The 19,434-nt window shown below is 41.1% G+C and overlaps 1 protein-coding gene across 9 annotated transcripts in view; it reads left to right on the top strand.

The window, feature by feature from the left end:
- sptbn4b (spectrin, beta, non-erythrocytic 4b) overlaps window positions 1–18,481 on the top strand; it is a 125,039-nt gene extending 106,558 nt beyond the window's left edge. For 2 of the 9 annotated variants that reach the window (XR_015515254.1, XR_015515255.1), the window contains exons 33-38: window positions 1,710–2,503; window positions 6,915–6,975; window positions 7,057–7,316; window positions 8,207–8,374; window positions 8,463–8,505; window positions 13,808–14,702. Coding sequence is in view for 6 of the 9 variants with exons in the window: in XM_087293401.1 (XP_087149527.1) it covers window positions 1,710–2,503; window positions 6,915–7,316; window positions 8,204–8,374; window positions 8,463–8,505; window positions 13,808–14,041 (1,644 nt within the window). In the remaining 3 variants the exon portion in view is untranslated. Of the gene's footprint in view, window positions 1–1,709; window positions 2,504–6,914; window positions 7,317–8,203; window positions 8,375–8,462; window positions 8,506–13,807 lie in introns of all 9 variants that reach the window. The other 7 variants (XM_087293405.1, XM_087293403.1, XM_087293404.1 and 4 more) reach the window with 4 other exon arrangements.
- Window positions 18,482–19,434: the final 953 nt, after the last annotated feature.

Here is a 19,434-nt window from a genome sequence, read left to right as displayed (position 1 = left end):
GGTAGATGTGCCCAATCCTGCTTCTGGAGGACCATTGATATTGTGTTTAGCTCCAATTTGGCCTAACACAGTTCAGTTTTGAGTAATTCCGAAGATTTTAATTAATCTTGGGCGCGTTTGCCAAACAACGTTCTAACTCGCAGCTGAACTATCATAGTATGATCCATTGTTTAGGAAATGAACGGTGTAGTGACAAGTGTTTCCCCAAACTCATTCATGTTTGAATGAATGATTGCTAATTAATATCTAAACCTACTGGAAAATATTTAAATCACGTTAACGGTGTTTCCCGCTCACGCTTCAGACTGGCTTGTAAAAACTTTGAGGCACAGGGTAGATTCTGCTCTACTCCATGGCTTTGTGGCTGTTCATCAAGGTTCGTTTGAGCCCTGATCGACCATGGCTCGTTATTATATGTATATATATATATATATAATAAAAGAATCTCTCGGCTGTGTATTTTAAACATGTCGTTTTTTTGTTTTCATTTTGACTTGTTGCGTAAGCAATTGACGTATTTCTGTAAACCAATAGCGTTCAGCTGCGTGTCTAGCTCTGCCTTTTGGTAACCTTTCTCGTGTTTGGTACCCTTTTGAAAGGCTGGCGAAAAAGTGGTACGGTACGGTACAGTTCGGTTCGGTACACCTTTTGACAGTGGAAACGGCGATAAGGCAAGGCAAGGCAAGTTTATTTATATAGCACATTTCATACACAATGGCAATTCAAAGTGCTTTACATAAACAAGAATAAAAGAAACAAGTAAAATAAAAATAAAAACAAATAATTAAAATGTGTAAAAACAAAACAAAACATAAAAACAGGTAAAATGTGATATAAAAGAATGAAGAAGAAGAGAAAAACATGATAGTGCAATCTGTCGGACGCAGCACAGTGCTCATTCAGTAAAGGCACAGCTAAACAGATGTGTTTTCAGTCTTGATTTAAATGTGCCTAATGTTGGAGCACATCTGATCATTTCTGGAAGCTGATTCCAGAAGCGAGGGGCATAGTGGCTAAAAGCCGATTCACCCTGCTTTGACTGAACTCTTGGAACTTTTAGTTTATATAATCCTAATGATCTGAGTGATCTGTTAGGTTTGTATTCAGTGAGCATATCTGTGATGTATTTAGGTCCTAGGCCATTTAGTGATTTATAGACCAGTAATAATACTTTAAAATCTATTCTGAATGTAACTGGCAGCCAGTGTAGAGACCTGAGGACAGGTGTGATGTGCTCTGATTTTCTGGTTCTGGTTAGAATTCTGGCTGCAGAATAAAAAAAAAAAAAAAAAAGATAAAAGCATACCAAACCGAACCGTACCATACAACTCAGCGGAAACAGGCCATTAGTAGACTGTCTGCTTACTATCTGTTGATACTTCTCCTTCAACAGACATTTAACTGACCATAAGAAACTTTGCAAGTACCTGTCAACTTACACTAACCCTAATCCCAACCCTAACCCCAACCTAACAGTCTTCTTCGAATCTAATGAGAATTAGTTAGCATGTACATGCAATGTAACTTAAATTGATCATCACAATAAAGTGTGACCGAATAAAGAAACTTTTAAAGGTTTGGTACCACTTAAGATTGAGAAAAAAATGAATACAATTCCATTTTGTGGTGAACTATCCCTTTAATAGTGAGAAAAGGCCCTTAAACTAAAGTGTTAACCAAAGTACCTATTCCCTTGTTTCATAATTTAGGTAGAGAAGATCAAAGCCGAGCAGAGCAAGCTTCCCCCAACTCCCTTATTGGGACGTAAGGTTTTCTTGGACCCCCAGGACTCTTCTCCAGCTCGCAGTAGCCCTTCCTCCATCATAAGACAGACTATTTATGAGCAGGGCGAGCCCCGGGCGGAGCGCATCACCCCGCAGCCCTCTCCCTCTTCTGTGGCCCGCAGACTGGGCTCCACAGTGGCCAACTACACTCCCATCATGAATGGAGCTGCTACTTATCGCCTTCAGGAAGCCAGGAATGCTGGGATTGTTGGTGTGGCCGCAGGACTGGGCACTGCTATGGAGCATAAGGTCACTCAGTTGCGACCTGACTTTAAGGGCCAAGTCCCACAGCAGAAGATCGAACACATCCATGAGGTGGTCCACCCCCTGCTGGAGAAGGAGAGGGAACGGTATCATGAGAACGTGATGGCAGAGGTGGTCCTCCAGGAGCCTGGTGGAGGACGGGAGAGGCTGAACAGTATGGTGGGAGGGAGCGGGAGCAGTCGGTCCGAACTTCTGGTGGAGCAGCACCCACCACCAAGGGAGTCCCGGTTGGAGAGACAACTTTCTACAGAGCAGCTGATTCAGGCACGCAGGGATGAGCTTCCTCAGGAGGTGTGGAGGGAACGAGCGGAGAGGGTGGAAAAAAGGCTAGAGAGACAGACATCTAGTGAACATGAAGGTCATGAGGTTCGTCGGCGGGACAGACATCGAATGGAGAGACAAGAAAGCAGCGAGCAGGAGGCAAGAGAGCAGTCGGACAGACGATCTGCTGGCGGGTGAGTGACTGCATTTATGACTGCAAACAAAGAGCCGTCCTTTCTTTTTTTAGAGTCACCTTGGATGCTGTAGCTCAGCAGTTCCCAACAGGGGGTCCCGGCCCACTAGGGGGCCTCAGCGAGCTTTGTGGGGGGTCGCATCACATTTTGAAAATGTCTTAGCAGTGGACAATTAGGAGAACAATCATGTTGCCTTAGTTCATTTTATCCCCTAGCTTAGTGGTCCTCAGTCACCGGTGCGTGGATCAATTGGTAACAGGTCGCACAAGAAATCATTAATTAGTTCTGTTGTATTTATTATCTGAACGATCTTTTATTATGAAAAAATGACCATATTGTCTCGCTTACATCTCGGTAACTTGAGCGGCCAAATTTAACCAACAAGCAGCAAAATGAATAAGAAATAGACGTCTCTGAAAAGTTTCTTTGCTAAGGGGGAAAGGCCCAGTGAAGGACCCGAACTGTCAACAAATCAGGTGAATCCATAGACTGTAAAATATATGGACGTAGTATCCGTGACGTCACCCATAGGTTTCTAAAGAGCGCAAAAGAAGCCACAAGTAGGCGTGGCCAACCGTCGCCATTTTGTTTGCGCGTCATCACACCGATGGCGGGATACCAAACAAGGGCAAAGAGGCGGAGAATGAGCGGAGATTCAGACACCTGCTAGCATTTAGCTTGGACCTGGTTCAGACACACTTTACTTTGGGAGAACGCCTAATACTTTATCACCTGTGACTCGTTTGTATTCTGACCACTTGTGCTTGGTTGTATACCATATCAATAAAGTGTTTAGACTTTTAAAAACACTGCTGTAATACATTGAGCCACTAAACATTGTTCTTATGACGTTTTTCAACAGGAGGAAAACGCGAATTACTTACAAACACTTCAGATATAGTCTGTGTTAGTTTATGTAAGACTATTGATGAAATCCAGCATAACACTGTATGACAACGCTTCAGATGACGGTTCTAGAGCCTACAGCTAATCAATCTGACAGATTCTGGAGTGCATTACAGCTCTAAATATAAATATAAACGATAAATGATCTTAAATGAAACAAATACATGTATAGAGATGGTAGATAAGTATATAACTTTACTCACATGGGAAACGGAGGCCACGTGAATGGTTTGTGAGCACAATTAACTCAGCATGCCATGCCATCTAATAATTGTGGGAAACAAGTCCAAAAGGCAGTTGACTGTGTAAAGCCACATAAAACAACACAGAAATACGATAAATAAGCCGAGTTCAGTGGCTAATCTGCAGGATTCAGCTGAGGTGACGTGACGGCGACCAGCGAGACCTAGCTGTCAATCAAGTGGCCACGCCCTTAATTATGCAAACTTAATATAACTGAATATAAAGGAAACGGATGAGTTATAAAAAAATTCACCCCCCTCACAGTTGTCATGAAAGGTAATATTAGCTGTATTAACCAAAACCTTTTTTTGTACCAGGCTTTAAACACCCTTTTTTCTGCTGTAAAGTTGGCCATTCTAACAGTGGGCTCAATTGAAATTTGCTCTGTTTTGGAGCCAGGAGCGGCCAGGACTAGCGGAATTTCGGATGTATTGCAGCTTTAGTTACTTCCGTATTGGCTTCCTGAGGGAGAGCGGGAGGTTGCCGCTTGGGTGAATCCAGCATGGCTCTGCAAAAAGATCAACTGATGGAGATCGCAAATGACGGCGGCCTTTTAGGGGCTGATCGCATATCGCGTATTTCTAGAGTTTGCACAAGTTTGTTGTTTCTAATGGAGGTGTGCAGGTTGCGCATACAAGCGGCAAGCGGGCCACGAGCACAAAACGAGTTACGTGACAAGAATTGACCTATCAGCTTTAGCTTATATAGAATATGCAAACACTTTGTACTTTTCTCCAAAAATAAAACTTATATCAGAGTTACGGCAACGTTTTGTCAGCTTTTGTCATCCTTTGAGATTGATATTTGCCTAGCAACCTACGAATCCCCACCCACAACCACCCCTACCCCCACCACTGTCTGCTGTAAAATTGTTAAGCGTTGAGAGGACTACTGCCCTATCTGACCAAAGATGGACAAATTTGTAATCCATCCTCCACAAAAAAATACAGTCACACTAATTGATAGAGCATAACAAATAACATGCAAGTATTAAATTGTAATAGCCTGTTATATTTTTCCTTTATACACCAGTGCGAATACTGATATTTGTGTTATTGAATTTAAAATAGGGCCAATTCAAAGGCCAAAGGCTTACGTTTTTCAGTTACAAATGGCCTACTAATGTTTTGCTTTTATGTTTTACATTACAATATCTAAATATAGTAACAAATATACTATTACTAAACTAACGTTTGTTTGAAAACAACATTTTTGTCATACATACTGCAAACTTATATAAGTGATTAATATCATTAAATGTGGTACAATATTTTCCAGGGGAAAAGGGGGTCTTAAGCAAATAAAGGTTGGAAACCACTGCTCTAGCTATCAGTTAATGCCACCTGAGCAAGCAAGTTTAATTTTGTATGAAATCTAAATTTACTATGTTTATTTTCCTAGCGTACGTTGAGATACGTCTTTAACTGAGAAATGAATGCACTAAAAAGTTAATCCACTGAATATATATATATATATATATATATATATATATATATATATATATATATATATATATATATATATATATATATATATATATTGTTTTTAAATAACAGTAGGGTTGTCACGATCCTGGAATTCAGTAGTAGTCGATACTGAAATCTTAAAAACGTCAATTTCCTGTTAACATTTGAGCGTGTTCTTAAACAGCACTTATTTGCCATAATGTTCATGTGCTCAACAGAAATGACTGTGATTGGCTGTGAAGGTCAACAGTTCACTGAACTACCCGGTTTTTATTGAGTGTAACCACAGACACAGGGACACTGGAGCGTTTATAAGTCACATTGATCAGCTGGTTTATCTATAAGCTGACATACAAGCGAGCTGCAGATTAAGCACGGTTTTAGCAAGCTCTGGTGTCCCTGTATCTGTTACTGCTGAGTTACACTCAGTAAACAAAGGTGAGTTTGGTGAAATGATGACTTTCACGGCCAATCACAGTCATTTCTGTTGAGCACATGAACATTATGGCAAATCAGTGCTCTTCAAGAACACGCTCAAATGTTAACAGGAAATTGACGTTTTTAAGATTTCAGTATCGTCTAGTTCCGAATTTCAGTATTGTGACAACCCTACTGTTGGTTTAGTGTGTCCCGGCCCTAATTTAATTTAATCTAAATGTCAAATCAGTGGTGTTTAAAAACGTGCTTACCAGCACTCCAGTGTTAGAGGAAAATGGATGTTTTTAAAATTTCACTATCGATCGGTACTGACTTTTAGGATCAAGACAACCCTAACCGACCGTCAGTCATTTGAGCTTTGTCAGGCCGTTGGTCAGCATAGGTTCGGCTAGTTAGTGTAGTGTGTTCCACACTTCATTTGTCATGTTAATGTCGGATCAAGTTGGCCCAATTCAGCATGTAGAATTGGCATTGGCTAGAATTGTGCGATTTGGCCCAAAATCAAAATCTCGATAGACTGAACATTTTAACACGATAAAGATTAAAGAATGATGGTTTTTAAATTTATTTTATGTTTTTGCCCTCAGAGTTCATTGACAGGTTTTGCAAAGTAAATATGCTCATATTACAAGTGAGACATTTTTAATGTAGGGTGGATTACTTCATTTTAAATTAATTGAAGGAAACACACACTATCTATGATTATTTATTGAACATCACCGCTGAACAACTGAAATTAAAACACACATTCCCTAAAACGTGACTCTGTGCGCTGCCCACTATCGTTACTGCTACTAAACCAACCAATCACAAAGCTTGCAATACGCATCATTGTGACGTGCAAATACATTTTTTTAAGAGATGCACTGGTATGCGAAGGCTGTGCCGGACTGTAAACGTGCCCTTGGCAGAAACATAATATCATAATTATAATAATAATATTAATAATAATAATATAAGTAAAAATCATAATATAATAAATATAAATATAATAATATAAATATAAAGTATAATTGAGCCTTAACAGAGCTTAACTCCACACACAGTAGAGAAGGTAATTAAAAACATTGACCTGGAAAAATTTGATCGATTATAGGTCCTGAATGTCGATTTCGATTTCTTTTCGATTAATCAGCCAGCCCTGGCGTCGGCCATCAGTATAAGAGAGCACACTGATTGGTCATTCAGCAAGGAATCATTGCGAGAACAAAAACGACAACTCAAGTAAACAATACAAGTCAAGAAGGACAGAAGCCAGCTGTTATTTCTCTGCATTTCTCAAATATTTGCAGACGATATAGATTATTAGATTAAGAGACCTATTGCAAGGTTTCAGACTTCCCCTTTTATGTTGGCAGGGAGAAAAGATCCACGTTAGCAGAGATTGTGGAGCAGCTTCAGGAAAGAGAAGCAGCACAGGTGTGTGGACAGTCTGTTTGTTTCTCTTGTTCAAACTACATTAGGTCACATGCTCATTATTACCTTATATTTGAAACTCAGGCTAGAGGAGAGATTCCACGACTCCCCAATGGATTGCCGGAAAAGACTTCTCGACCGGACCGGCCTCGGGCTCGGGATAGACCCAAACCGAGAAGACGACCAAGACCCAAGGAACCAACAGCTGGCGAAACACGACGCTCGAGGTCTGCTCCAGCTCAGAGCAGTCCACAAGTACCCCTGCCACCCACCCACACGGCCCAGCACGAAGGGTTCCTCTTCCGAAAAATTGACATCGAGGGCCAAAAGAAGAGTTCAAACAGGTGGGATTTTGTGGTCTAACCATTAAGGGTACATGGCATGGAATTAGCATGGAAATGGCTAAACTAAATATGCCAATCAGTATGATTGGTTATTCAAAGCTATGCTAATTTTGTTATTAGCATTGTGTATTGATGCTAGAGCACTGACATTTTTAATACAAGGCAGCTCTTATTTTCTTTCACCAAGTTTCAAGTCAAACTGGGATATGCTTGAATGCTTTACAAGGCTAAAATGTTTCCTAAAGTTAACTGAAGAGCAGCTGTTTGGCTGTCATTCCTGATAACAAGTTTCATATCCAGCAATGGCAGAAAATAGCTAGCTGTTAGCACTGCTTGCCAATTGCATGGTAACACTAAAATCAGCCTGGTTGCTGGATGTTGCTGTATCAGAAGACCATCAGATGCTGGGTTTCTGAAGCCATGGCTAGCAAGGTATGAAGCCTTCACCACCCTTCACAGCTTTATTCAGCCAGTTTGTACAAGACCTGATGCGCCGCCACATTACAAACTAATTCATTGCATTGAGGAGTTGAAGGAACTCTAAAGAATGGCTGTCTGTTCTTTGGTAGCATGTATGTGCACATAATACGCTTGACCATTGAAGCTATCTTTTTAATGTTAGCCTTCACACAGCAGTATAGCTTATTAACCAAAATCTCTCTTCTTTCTTGTGCTCTCGTTGCCGCTGCCTGTTCTCCTGCCTCTCTACAAAGGTAAGCCACGGTCTGCCCATCTCTTTCTAAAGCTCTTTTACTGACCTCTGCAGCAGTTTGGTCTTGCTCAGTCTCAAGGGCTGGTCATCCCAGACTCAGCAGGTGAGTAGCTAGGAGCAGAGTGTCTAATGGACTCTAATGGCCGAACCGTCTGTTTTCTCTCCCGCACTACAGCAGATCTTGGGTCAATCTCTACTGCGTGTTGAATAAAGGTGAGCTGGGCTTCTACAAGGATGCGAAGAATACCGCCACACCTTACAACAACGAGCCACTTATCAACCTGAGCCGTTGTGCCTGTGACATCAACAATGGTTACAAAAAGAAGAAGAATGTCTTCACACTCAAGTACTTCAGCTGTGCTTTTTCCTTTAGCAGATTGACCACATATGTGGAGTTCCCTGTTCATAACATACTTTTTGCTTTATCGTTTTAGAACTAAGGATGGAAGCGAGTTTCTGTTCCATGCTAAAGATGAGGTGAGTTTTTATCATCCTAGGTGGTTTCCATGTTTACTGGTTTGATTACAATCTGTGTAATTTAGTGAGATATAAATGCAGTCATAACCATGACTAAATGCAATCTTCAGACTTTTTTTCTTTTTTGCTAAACCAGCTTTGTATTCCAGTTGACCAAACATCTATAAAAGTTAATATCTTATGGAGGGAAAGAACCAGCTGAAAACCACCGACAGTTTCCATCCGAATCAGCTTATTTCAGTTAGATTAAAGGGCCATGAAACCCCCTAGTTTCAGCAGGGTGTTTTCACACCTCTACTTTGGAAAAAGTCAGAAAAGTGGGCGTGTCCAGCTCTGTTTAGGGGGGAGTGTCGGAGGAAGATAAGTGGGATGGTGTGGGAGTGTCTATTTGGGCACGTGCGAGTTTCAGAGTCAAAATAAACACACAGTAGAAAGTGATGGTGTTTAACCTACATGGACATCTGTAGTCGAATTATTTGCCAAATTATTAAATGGTGGACTTTAACTGCAGTTTGGCTCTTTCATTTAGGGAATTCATTCATGCCCCTCGCAACAAACGAGATATTTGATTCGAGGATCTGCTCTAAGCATGTATTTTTCATGCAATGTTTGATACCGCACGACGAACGAGAGAAAAAAAACCTCCGCATTTCCCGGACACTTAGATGCACACGGCAGGTAGCGTCAGAAAGCGGCGTGTGTTATTCCGGTCACAAAATGCGGTAAAAACCCTACACGAGGTTAAAGTTTGGTTGTAGTGCTAACATGTTTACACTCGGTGCAATGGTTAACTTAGTTCGATACGAACAAACTGAATAAACAAAGAGCACTGGTCGCTCACTTACCAAATCTGTAGAGACAGGACAATCACCAGCAACTAGAGCCGCGTCTTTATTAAGAGGAGACTACAAACGAATACGGATCTCAGCGTTTGCAGATGAGAACAGCTCTCAGGTAAACAATGTTCCTCCTTAGACACGTAAGTTATTGTTGTCGAGCGTCGCGTACACTGTTAATCCACACGTGAGGCAGCAAACTATAAAAGCAACACTTAAAGGGTCACGAAACACCAAAACACATTTTTTGAGCTGTTGACAGTCGTATATGTGTCCCACACTGCTAAAAACACTATTAAGACACCTATATTTCACTAAAAAGTGTAAATTGGTTGTTTTTGCGTTAATTCAAGCAAATTCGTACTTCCTGTTTGAAACGAATTTTTGAAGCTGCGTCACGGTCATGACATAATAGCGTTGTATTCCAGCGTGCAGACTGGACGTCTGTGCCAGAGTGTGCCTTATTACGTCTTACAGTGTGATGCATTAATGCATGAGTTAGGCTTGGTTCAAACCAATCAGCGCGCTCTATTGTGCAACTTCATTAATATTCATTAGTGTCACCGTCTTTACACCACAGAGACGCCACGTTGTGTTGGCAAAACAAGCGTGAAGTGTTGCTTTTACAGTTTGCTGCCATTAAGTTTCGTTTTCATTTTCTCTCTGTGAGAGCTTATCTGGATCACGTGTGGATTACAGTGTACGCGACGCTCGACAACAATAATTTACGTGTCTAAGGGGGATTATTGTTTACCTGAGAGCTGTTCTCATCTGCAAACGCTGAAATCCGGATTCCGGATGTAGTCTTCTCTTCATAAAGACGCGGCTCTAGTTGCTGGTGATTGTCCTGTCTCTACAGATTTGGTAAGTGAGCGACCAGTGCTCTTTGTATATTCAGTTTGTTCGTATCAAATAAGTTAACTATTGCATTGAGTGCAAACATGTTAGCACCGCATTTTGTGACCGGAATAACACACGCGGCTTTCGGACGCTACCTGCCGTGTGCATCTAAGTTTCCGGGAAATGCGGAGTTTTTTTTCTGTCATTCGCCGTGCGGTATCAAACATTGCATGAAAAATACACGCTTAGAGCAGATCCTCGAATCAAATATCTCATTTGTCGCGAGGGGCATGAATGAATTCCCTGAATGAAAGAGCCGAACTGCAGTTAAAGTCCGACATTTAATAATTTGGCAAATAATTCGACTACAGATGTCCATGTAGGTTAAACACCATCCCTTTCTCCTGTGTATTTTGACTGAAACTCGCGCGTGCCCAAATAGACACTCCCACACCCTCCCACTTTAGTTCCTCCGACACTCCCCCCTAAACAGAGCTGGACACCCCCACTTTTCTGACTTTTTCCAAAGAAGAGGTGTGAAAACACCCTGCTGAAACGAGGGGGTTTCATGGCCCTTTAACGCTTGTTTTGCCAACACAACGTGGTGTGAGTGTCGTCTAACCACTGTGACAGTAATGAATATTAATGAAGTTGCACAATAGAGCGCGCTGATTGGTTTGAACCAAGCCTTACTCATGCATTAATGCAGCACACTGTAAGACGTAATAAGACACACTCTGGCACAGACACCCAGTCCGCATGCTGGAATACACGCTATTATGTCATGACCGTGATGCAGCTTTTAAAAATTAGTTTCAAACCGGAAGTACGAATTTACTTGAAATAATGCAAAAACAACCAATTTACGCTTTTTAGTGAAATATAGGTGTCCTAATAGTGTTTTTAGCAGTGTGGGACACATATACGACTGTCAACAGCTCAAAAAAATGTGTTTTGGTGTTTCGTGACCCTTTAAGATGTATTGACAACCAGGGTCGTATTTTGGGTTTCTGGGTCCCAGTTATGTTTGCAATCATTCTCGAGTGAATCCCCTTGGTAGAAGTCTTGCATTAGGGCCCTTTTCTCTGATTTGTTGTAACCTTCCTACACATACACACCTGTTGAAACAGAAGACAAACATATTTAATATTCAATAAAGTATAATGTAAGAGTTTTAATGGGGGGGTTGACCTTTGTGAGGGTTGCCTTGAGACCTTTGTGTACAGTTGCCTTGAACCATGACGAAGCAAGCTTGTCCCCCCTACCCCTCTTCCCCGACGGCCTGCACTCACATTGCATCCGAGCCAGAGCATGCTTACGTCATCGATGATGCGCTGTTCAGTTTAACAGAAGAGAAGCGCTCTCGCTCAGGACAGTGGACATATCACAGTTGAGATTTCTTTAGTCGTTTTAGTGGTTTGATATGCAGTAACACAGTTAAATATTTCGCAGAACAGATCAGCCACTTTTGACGCTCATAAACAATCATAAAGTCCTCGTGCTGCAAGTATAAGGAGGTTTGCTGAAGGTGCATCTGTCTTGCAGTGAGGGGTTTGCTTCTTTAATAATCTACGACAGTTTGCGTTCATTGAACAGTAAGAATGATTAATAAATCCATATTAAACAGTCCCTTAAACGTCACATCTCATCTAATGTTGTTCGGGCTCAGGAGCCCAAGTGAACCACGCTCTGGCACACCTCTTCCAATCAGGCCAGGGCTGGCCAAATGAACCGCACCTGAACCCGATTCAGAGTACTCGCACGTCTCAATCAAACCGGGAAACACGCCAAGGCATGGTTTGGATAGCATAGTGTGAGTACACCCTGTAAGAATGGGTTTTAACAACAGCGGTTCGAACTGTAGTTCTGCCGAATGACTAAAAAGTAATCAGTATGATGGTAAAAAACTGTACATTTCTAGTCAAACCATTCTTCTGCAATCTTATACCAAAAGGGAAATAAGGGCAGTATTAATAGCTATAAATGTGGGAGAGCGTTGATATTATGTGATTTTATTCTATTGCAATATGGAACAATTAAATGTTGATGTTAAATCAAAAGTAATTCACAAATACTTGAAAATGAGATCATTTAATGACAATAATTCTCTATGGTTACAGCTGAATTATTTACAAAATAACTGTATAAAATGATAAAACATGAAATAATAAAACATATGATATCAATTGTACCCAGCTTACATGTAAAATCAAAGTTACCAGAGGTAGACGGAGAGACAAAGGGAGAGGGAGAGAGAGACAAAGAGAGCAGGCCCAGAAGTTTTGCCTTATTGCAGTAGAGTCAGAGAAGATAGACTCCAGAGGAGGAGAGGAGCAGAGCAGGAGAGAAACAGACCAGGAAAATAGGCAGGGCCCGAGTTTACCACCTATTTTGTATCCTTCTTGACCATGTGACTAATGTCCAAATACTGAGACATTCAAACTGACCAATCAACATGTGACCACATCTAGAACCCCCCAAAGTCCACACACCAGGCCCTGATCTTATCAGTATCTGCCTTTGGAGTCAGTATGGACCTTCTTGAGTCAAAAAGACATTTTTGTCGTATAAACAAATGCATATGATAATTTAGCCTCTTACAACCCTTACACTACAAGCGCACCATGCCAAAGCCCAACCAAACCTGGCTTTGGCACACCTCTTCTAGCTGGGCCAGGCCGGCCACTTGAACCGTGCCTGGCCCAGTTTCGGAGCACTCACACTTGTCAAACGAACCGGGAAACGCATGGTTCGTATACCATAGTGTGAGTGAATTATGCTCGAGTGAATGCCCTTGGTAGAAGTCTTGCATTAGAGCCCCCCTCTCTTTTTTTTCCTTATTAGAAAGGACAGTAATTAGACAGGAAGCGAAGTGGGTGAGAGAGAGGAGAGTAGGGTTGGGAAATGTCTTCGAGCTGGGATTCGATCTCTAGACGCCCTGACGTGCTACTCCACCATATGTCGGCAAGCTAACCACTAGGCTATTGCATCGACAGGGCCCCCACCTCTCTGATTTGTTCTAACACACACACAGACACACACACACACACACACACACACACACACACACACACACACACACACACACACCCCTGTTGATAACAGAAGACAAACTCGTTTAATAAAGAAAAATGCAATGTTTTGTGGGGGGCTTTTCGGCTTAGTCCCTTTAATAATCCAAGGTCGTCACAGTGGAATGAATCACCAATTATTCAGCACATGCTTTACACAACAGATACCCTTCCAATTGCAACCCATCTCTGGGAAACATCCATACACACTCCATACACTACGGACAATTTAACCTACCCAATTCACCTGTACCCCATGTCTTTGGACTGTAAGGACCGGAGCACCTGGAGCATGCAAACTCCATACAAAAACGAGGCTCGAACCAGCGTCACCCACTAAGTAAACATATTTAACTAAAATATTGACGTAACTGTCTTTAAATCATTATGTGATCCATAATCATTAATAAAAACATTAATTCTTCAATACCTTTACGTTTAGGAAGGTTTCTGTGCAAAGTTTTATAAATGAGACTGCTGGTCATAACTTTAACTTGTTTTTTTTTTTTCTTATGAAAACATGTATTTAGTCTTAAATCTGTTTTTGACCTGCAGGATGATCTGAAAAGCTGGATCACAAGCATAACCGCGAGTATAAGTGAGCACGAAGAGCTTGCCAAATTGGGGCAGACCCATCCAACTACCTCATCTACCGACGAGGGAACGCGCAGGGATGGCAGCAGAGCCGGCGGCTCGGAAAGAGGCGAAAAGTCCGACCGAGCCGACGGGGGATCGGTGCGCTCAGACAAGGGTGAAAAGCCTGAGAAAAAGACGGCCAAGAAGAAATGAGCCACCCTACAGCAGTGAGGCAGGACTTGGAAACTCCAGGAAAGTGCTCTATGGGAATCAGGAATAAGGAAGGCGTCACTGTGAACTCCCTTTGCTGTCCAGCTGGAATCAGGCACAAGGAGGTGCATTGAGCTCATGTGTCAGTGAGCGCCCTCTAGTGGCTGCCGAGGACTATGACAATTCAGGAGCTCCATACGGGCCAAAGAGCTGATAGCATAGGCAAATGGAGGATAAAAGAGGAAGATGTTGTAGTAAAGTAGCTGATGAAGATTATTTTCTAATCCGTTCGTGAACAAACAAGATGACCCATATGTACGTGTACCCGTCTCTCTCTTTGTAAATTGTACGTCTCGACTTCAGTTCTATACAATCTCACGCTGAACCGGAAATATGCCAAAATCTTTCTGGAGGTTGGTCCTTTTTCTGAAGAGCATGTTTTGTCTGTTTCTTTTGTAAGTTGTTTTAGCTCTTTTATACTCTTGTTGATTTGTATTCATTGATGGCTCTTCCACACGATTTGGATTCTCGTCTTGCCTCTTTGTAGACCACATGTTTGAACGCCATATCTGAGCATGCCGACGAGGTATCAGATGGAGAAATATGACCTGTCTTTTTTTTTCCAATAAATGGAAGCAGCTCACCTGCCGTGAGTGTATTCTCAGATCTGATTTCAAGGGTTTGTTGGTTTCCCCCCCCCACCACAGTCGTTTATTAATCTCATGTTATGCATTATATGTTGAGTGCCAGGTCGACTGCTTTTCTAATGACTACCAAATGGGTTGTGTATGTGTCTACGCATGTACGTGTATCGCATCAATCATCAAGCTATCGTTTACATGATTTGATTTACACTCAGAAGTCTTCCAAGCACAGAGCTGATTGTTTTGTAAAACTCCAGAAGCGAATATTTTAGTTTTTAACCACACGTTTTGACGCTAAAAGCGATCTGAAGGGATTCAGGCGTTTGGTTTAACAGGTGATGTGGTTGTAAGATGAATGCCGTGTTAGTATGTGATTGTCTCTCCTGATTGGCTGAACTTGAGCGAAATGTGACTTTGAATTGTGTTACTCTGCAGGTAATAGAATAGAAAGCCCATATAGCTAGCAAAAATGCAAGGTATACTGCGAGAAAAGTGGTACATGCTTTAGACAACTCTGCAAATGATGACAGATTCTTCAATATACATGCACAAACTGCAGTCGAACATGAGCTGACTACATTAGGATGCGTCTCATGCGTCATACAGGGTTGAAACTAAATGTCATAGTGTGTTAAATGGAAATGTAATGGTTTCAGGTATCATATTTGTGCCTCATTGTCCGCTGTAGTCCTTTAAATGTAAAAAAAAAATAACGTTAGAAGCAATGGTCCTCTTTCTGTAAAGAGAAATGTAAACCAATCAGGAGGAGGAGATGATGATGTTTGTGTACGTTTGTTTTTCAGTCAGTCATTTTCTCTCTGCAAGTTCATGTTGGTTCCTTTATCCGAACAGAGCGTCATGCACATGCTTTTGTAACATCTCTGCTTTGAAATATACAATTGTCAGCTCTTATTTTTTGTTCTGTATACAATCTCAAAGCATTGTATATACATATACTGTATATATATATCTCTCTTAAGAGCGTTCTGTGTCCGGGTCTGAATTTCTCTTCCTTTGACGCCCTTGGTTTTGTCTTCAAGTCTAATTTTTGGTACAGAAAAAGAAAAAAATAATCCTATTTTTATGCAATAGAATAACTTATACAGGCAGAGGGTGTGCAGTAAGAAGTGTCCAACGTGGTGGCGAATGGAAATAATGTAAACAATTGCGAGTAGAAAATTTATGCAACTTTTCCTTTGCACTAAATTACTGCCCCATTGCACAGTGCTATTGTGAGCGGAGGATTGGTGCTTGAGGGTCTGGGACAGGTTTTGTGACTTTTTTTTTTATTACAAAACAATGCACTCGTTCTGATACTTACATATGTACAGGGGATAATGTCCTTGGCTCACACTTTCATTTATACAATATCATATCATACATTAATATCTGCTGCTTCCGTCCCATATGAGTTCAGTCTGTTGAGACGTACAAGCCGAGTGTGTCATCATTTGGAAGATTTCTGTAAAAAGTGATTACTAAATGTCAGTAAATCCACTTCCTTAAAAGTGATTACACTTTTAAAAATTTAGGTAATTAAGTTATTTTGGTTTTAGGAATTATCCACATACTCACCGGCCACTTTATTACACCTGTCCAACTGCTCATTAACTCAAATTTCTAATCAGCCAATCACATGGCAGCAACTCAATGCATTTAGGCATGTGGACATGGTCAAGACGATCTGCTGCAGTTCAAAGCGAGCATCAGAATGGGGAAGAAAGGTGATTTAAGAGACTTTGAATGTGGCATGGTTGTTGGTGCCAGAGGGGCTGGTCTGAGTATTTCAGAAACTGCTGATCTACTGGGATTTCCACAAACAACTATCTCTAGGGTTTACAGAGAATGGTCTGAAAAAGAGAAATTATCCAGTGAGCGGCAGTTCTGTGGGTGCAAATGCCTTGTTGATGTCAGAGGAGAATGGCCAGACTGGTTCCAGCTAATAGAAATGCAACAGTAACTCAAATAAGCACTCGCTACAACCGAGGTCTGCAGAAGAGCATCTCAATCCGTGCATTCAATGGGGCGTCAGCATCAACGTTTACCGATCATCATAGCAGCGTTAGCCATAGAAATTAGTCCGCAATCTGCTACTTTCTGAGCTGGGGTATTTGCATAAAGCAATCTGATTAGCTGACACGTCCGTTGGTGCTTGAAAAGTTGAGAAATTCCTAACTTCTGCAGCAAGCAATGCCACTGAAGCTGCGCCGACGGATCCACAATGCAGTCCGGCAATGCCTGACGTCAGGGGCGCCACAAGGGGGGGAAGGTTAGGACGACTCTAAAAGACGCCCCTGCCGGACGAGCAGTACCCATTCAAAATGATGTTGACGCCCAATGTGAATAGGGTGTAAACGCACACAGGTCCAATCTTGAGGCAGATGAGCTACAGCAGCAGAAGACCACACTGGGTGCCACTCCTGTCAGCTAAGAACAGGAAACTGAGGCTACAATTCACACAGGCTCAACAAAACTGGACAATAGAAGATTGGGGAAACGTTGCCTGCTCTGTAGAGTCTCCATTTCTGCTGCAACATTCGGATAGTAGGGTCAGAATTTGGCTGGTGCTGGTGGTGTAATGGTGTGGGGATTTTTTCTTGGCACACTTTGGGCCCATTAGTACCAACTGAGCATCGTGTCAACGCCAAAGCCTACCTAAGTATTGTTGCTGACCATGTCCATCCCTTTATGACCACAGTGTCTCCATCTTCTGATGCCTACTTCCAGCAGGATAACGCACCATGTCATAAAGCACGAATCATCTCAGACTGATTTCTTGAACATGACAATGAATTCACTGTAGTCAAATGGCCTCCACAGTCACCAGCCCTCAATCCAATTGAGCACCTTTGGGATGTGGTGGAATGGGAAATTCACATCATAGACGTGCAGCCAACAAATCTGCAGCAACTGCGTGATGCTATCATGTCAATATGGAGCAAAATCATTGAGGAATGTTTGCAGTAGCTTGTTGAATCTATCCCATGAAGGATTAAGGCAGTTCTGAAGGCAAATTGGGGTCCAACCTGGTACTAGTAAGGTGTACCTTATAAAGTGGCCAGCTAGTGTAGTTCACTTAGTCAATGGTTTTACTCACTTTTATTAAAGTAACACTTTTTACAGTATTATTAAATGCAAGATGCACTGAATCAGCAGAAAGCACAACCCTAACAGTATATATTGTTTTAACAGTCTTTAATAGCTAATGTTTTGGGGGGATTGTCGTGGTGTCTATATTCTTAAAGTTGTTTAATTACTTTTATATATGTGTATATATACACACGCACAGCATCACACATGCTTTGTGGGTTTTATGGCATATACGATGATCCATTGTAGTACTTTTTTAGTCTTTAAACGTTTGGGTAGCTAGCGTGTCAGACCCTTAAGCACCATTGGTTTTAGCTCAGCAGCTCAATGATGACCTGTACAAATTGTAATTGCTTCTGTACAGACCAAACAAAACGCTCTTTTTCTGCTGTGAAATAAGACCAGTTTATGGGTTTTAATATCAGTTTTAAATAACATTATTAATAACGATGGGGTTATCTCTCCAAAGCTCAAAGGAAAGAAATAGAAAGGAAACATGGGCAATTCAGGTTGCATGAATGACATTGTCCCTGTAATGGTACTGCTGTGCATGAAGAAAACCACTCCCATTCTCACTCACAGCCACTGTACAAGGGTGACACTAATACACATGGAAACAGTGAATGAATGAATGAATGCTGTATAATTCAGATCCTGACTGACTCTGTACAGTTAACTCCTTGATAAATACAGCTTGTGATATGTCAAACGTCTCGATTTTCATTTGTTCCACAGTTCGTGACCTTGTGTTAGCTGTAAATGTACTCCTGCATTTGTTTACATACAGTCGAAGGCAAAACTATCACCTCTTACGTGGAATTTTGATCCTTTTCCAAACTTTTGAGAGATGTGATAGATTTAAGTGATGCTTTAAGGGGAGAAGTTTAATTTCCAATACAGATTTGTTTTAAGTAAACTCTTTTGTCTTTGCCATGATGGCAGTACTATTTCGTAGTTATTATGCAAGATACTAGTATTCAGAGTTTAAAGTGCAATTTTACCCCTTTTAATTTATTTAAATAGTCAAAAAACATGCATTAACTAATCAACATAACTAACAACACAGCAGACATATAAATATATTGCTTTAACATTGTGTACATATAAACAAAGACTAAACAATGAAGACAACATCAGTACAGTACAAGCAAAACCTGACAGCATCATTTTGTCCACTTATAATTACATTTGGCTTTGGAAGCCATTATAAAAGGACGCCATATGGTAATAAACTTGGACCCAGGACTATTTAAATTGTCTTATTTTTTTCTAAACCAAAGAATTGCAACAAATGATTGGCCCACTGTTTAAAAGAAGAGGGAAATGATTGTTTCCAATTAATTAAAATGAAGTAAAGGCAATGCAGTACAGTTCACTTATTGACAAATTGTTATTTTCATAAACAATACCAAAGACAGCAGTTAAGGAATTTGCACAAACATCTTTGCAAAATATTCTGGAGCAAGATCAAAAAAAATGTTTGACCAAAATTATTGCATCTTGTGCAAGTAAAATACTGTGCATGCTTGCAAGACTGCTTGCATCTTGTACAGATAGGGTCAACAAAGGAATACATCCTTGCCACCTTGGCCTTGGAAAGATGAAGTCTACAGTATGTTCCAGTTTAAATTGAATAAGGCTGTCTAGCACAAATTGAGGATC

The sequence above is a fragment of the Danio rerio genome, chromosome 18, assembly GCF_052040795.2.
Source record: "Danio rerio strain M-AB ecotype USA chromosome 18, GRCz13ab, whole genome shotgun sequence".
Lineage (NCBI taxonomy): Eukaryota > Metazoa > Chordata > Actinopteri > Cypriniformes > Danionidae > Danio > Danio rerio.
The sequence above is the reverse complement of the archived record's forward strand: the minus strand, read 5'-3'. Positions and strand labels throughout refer to the sequence as shown.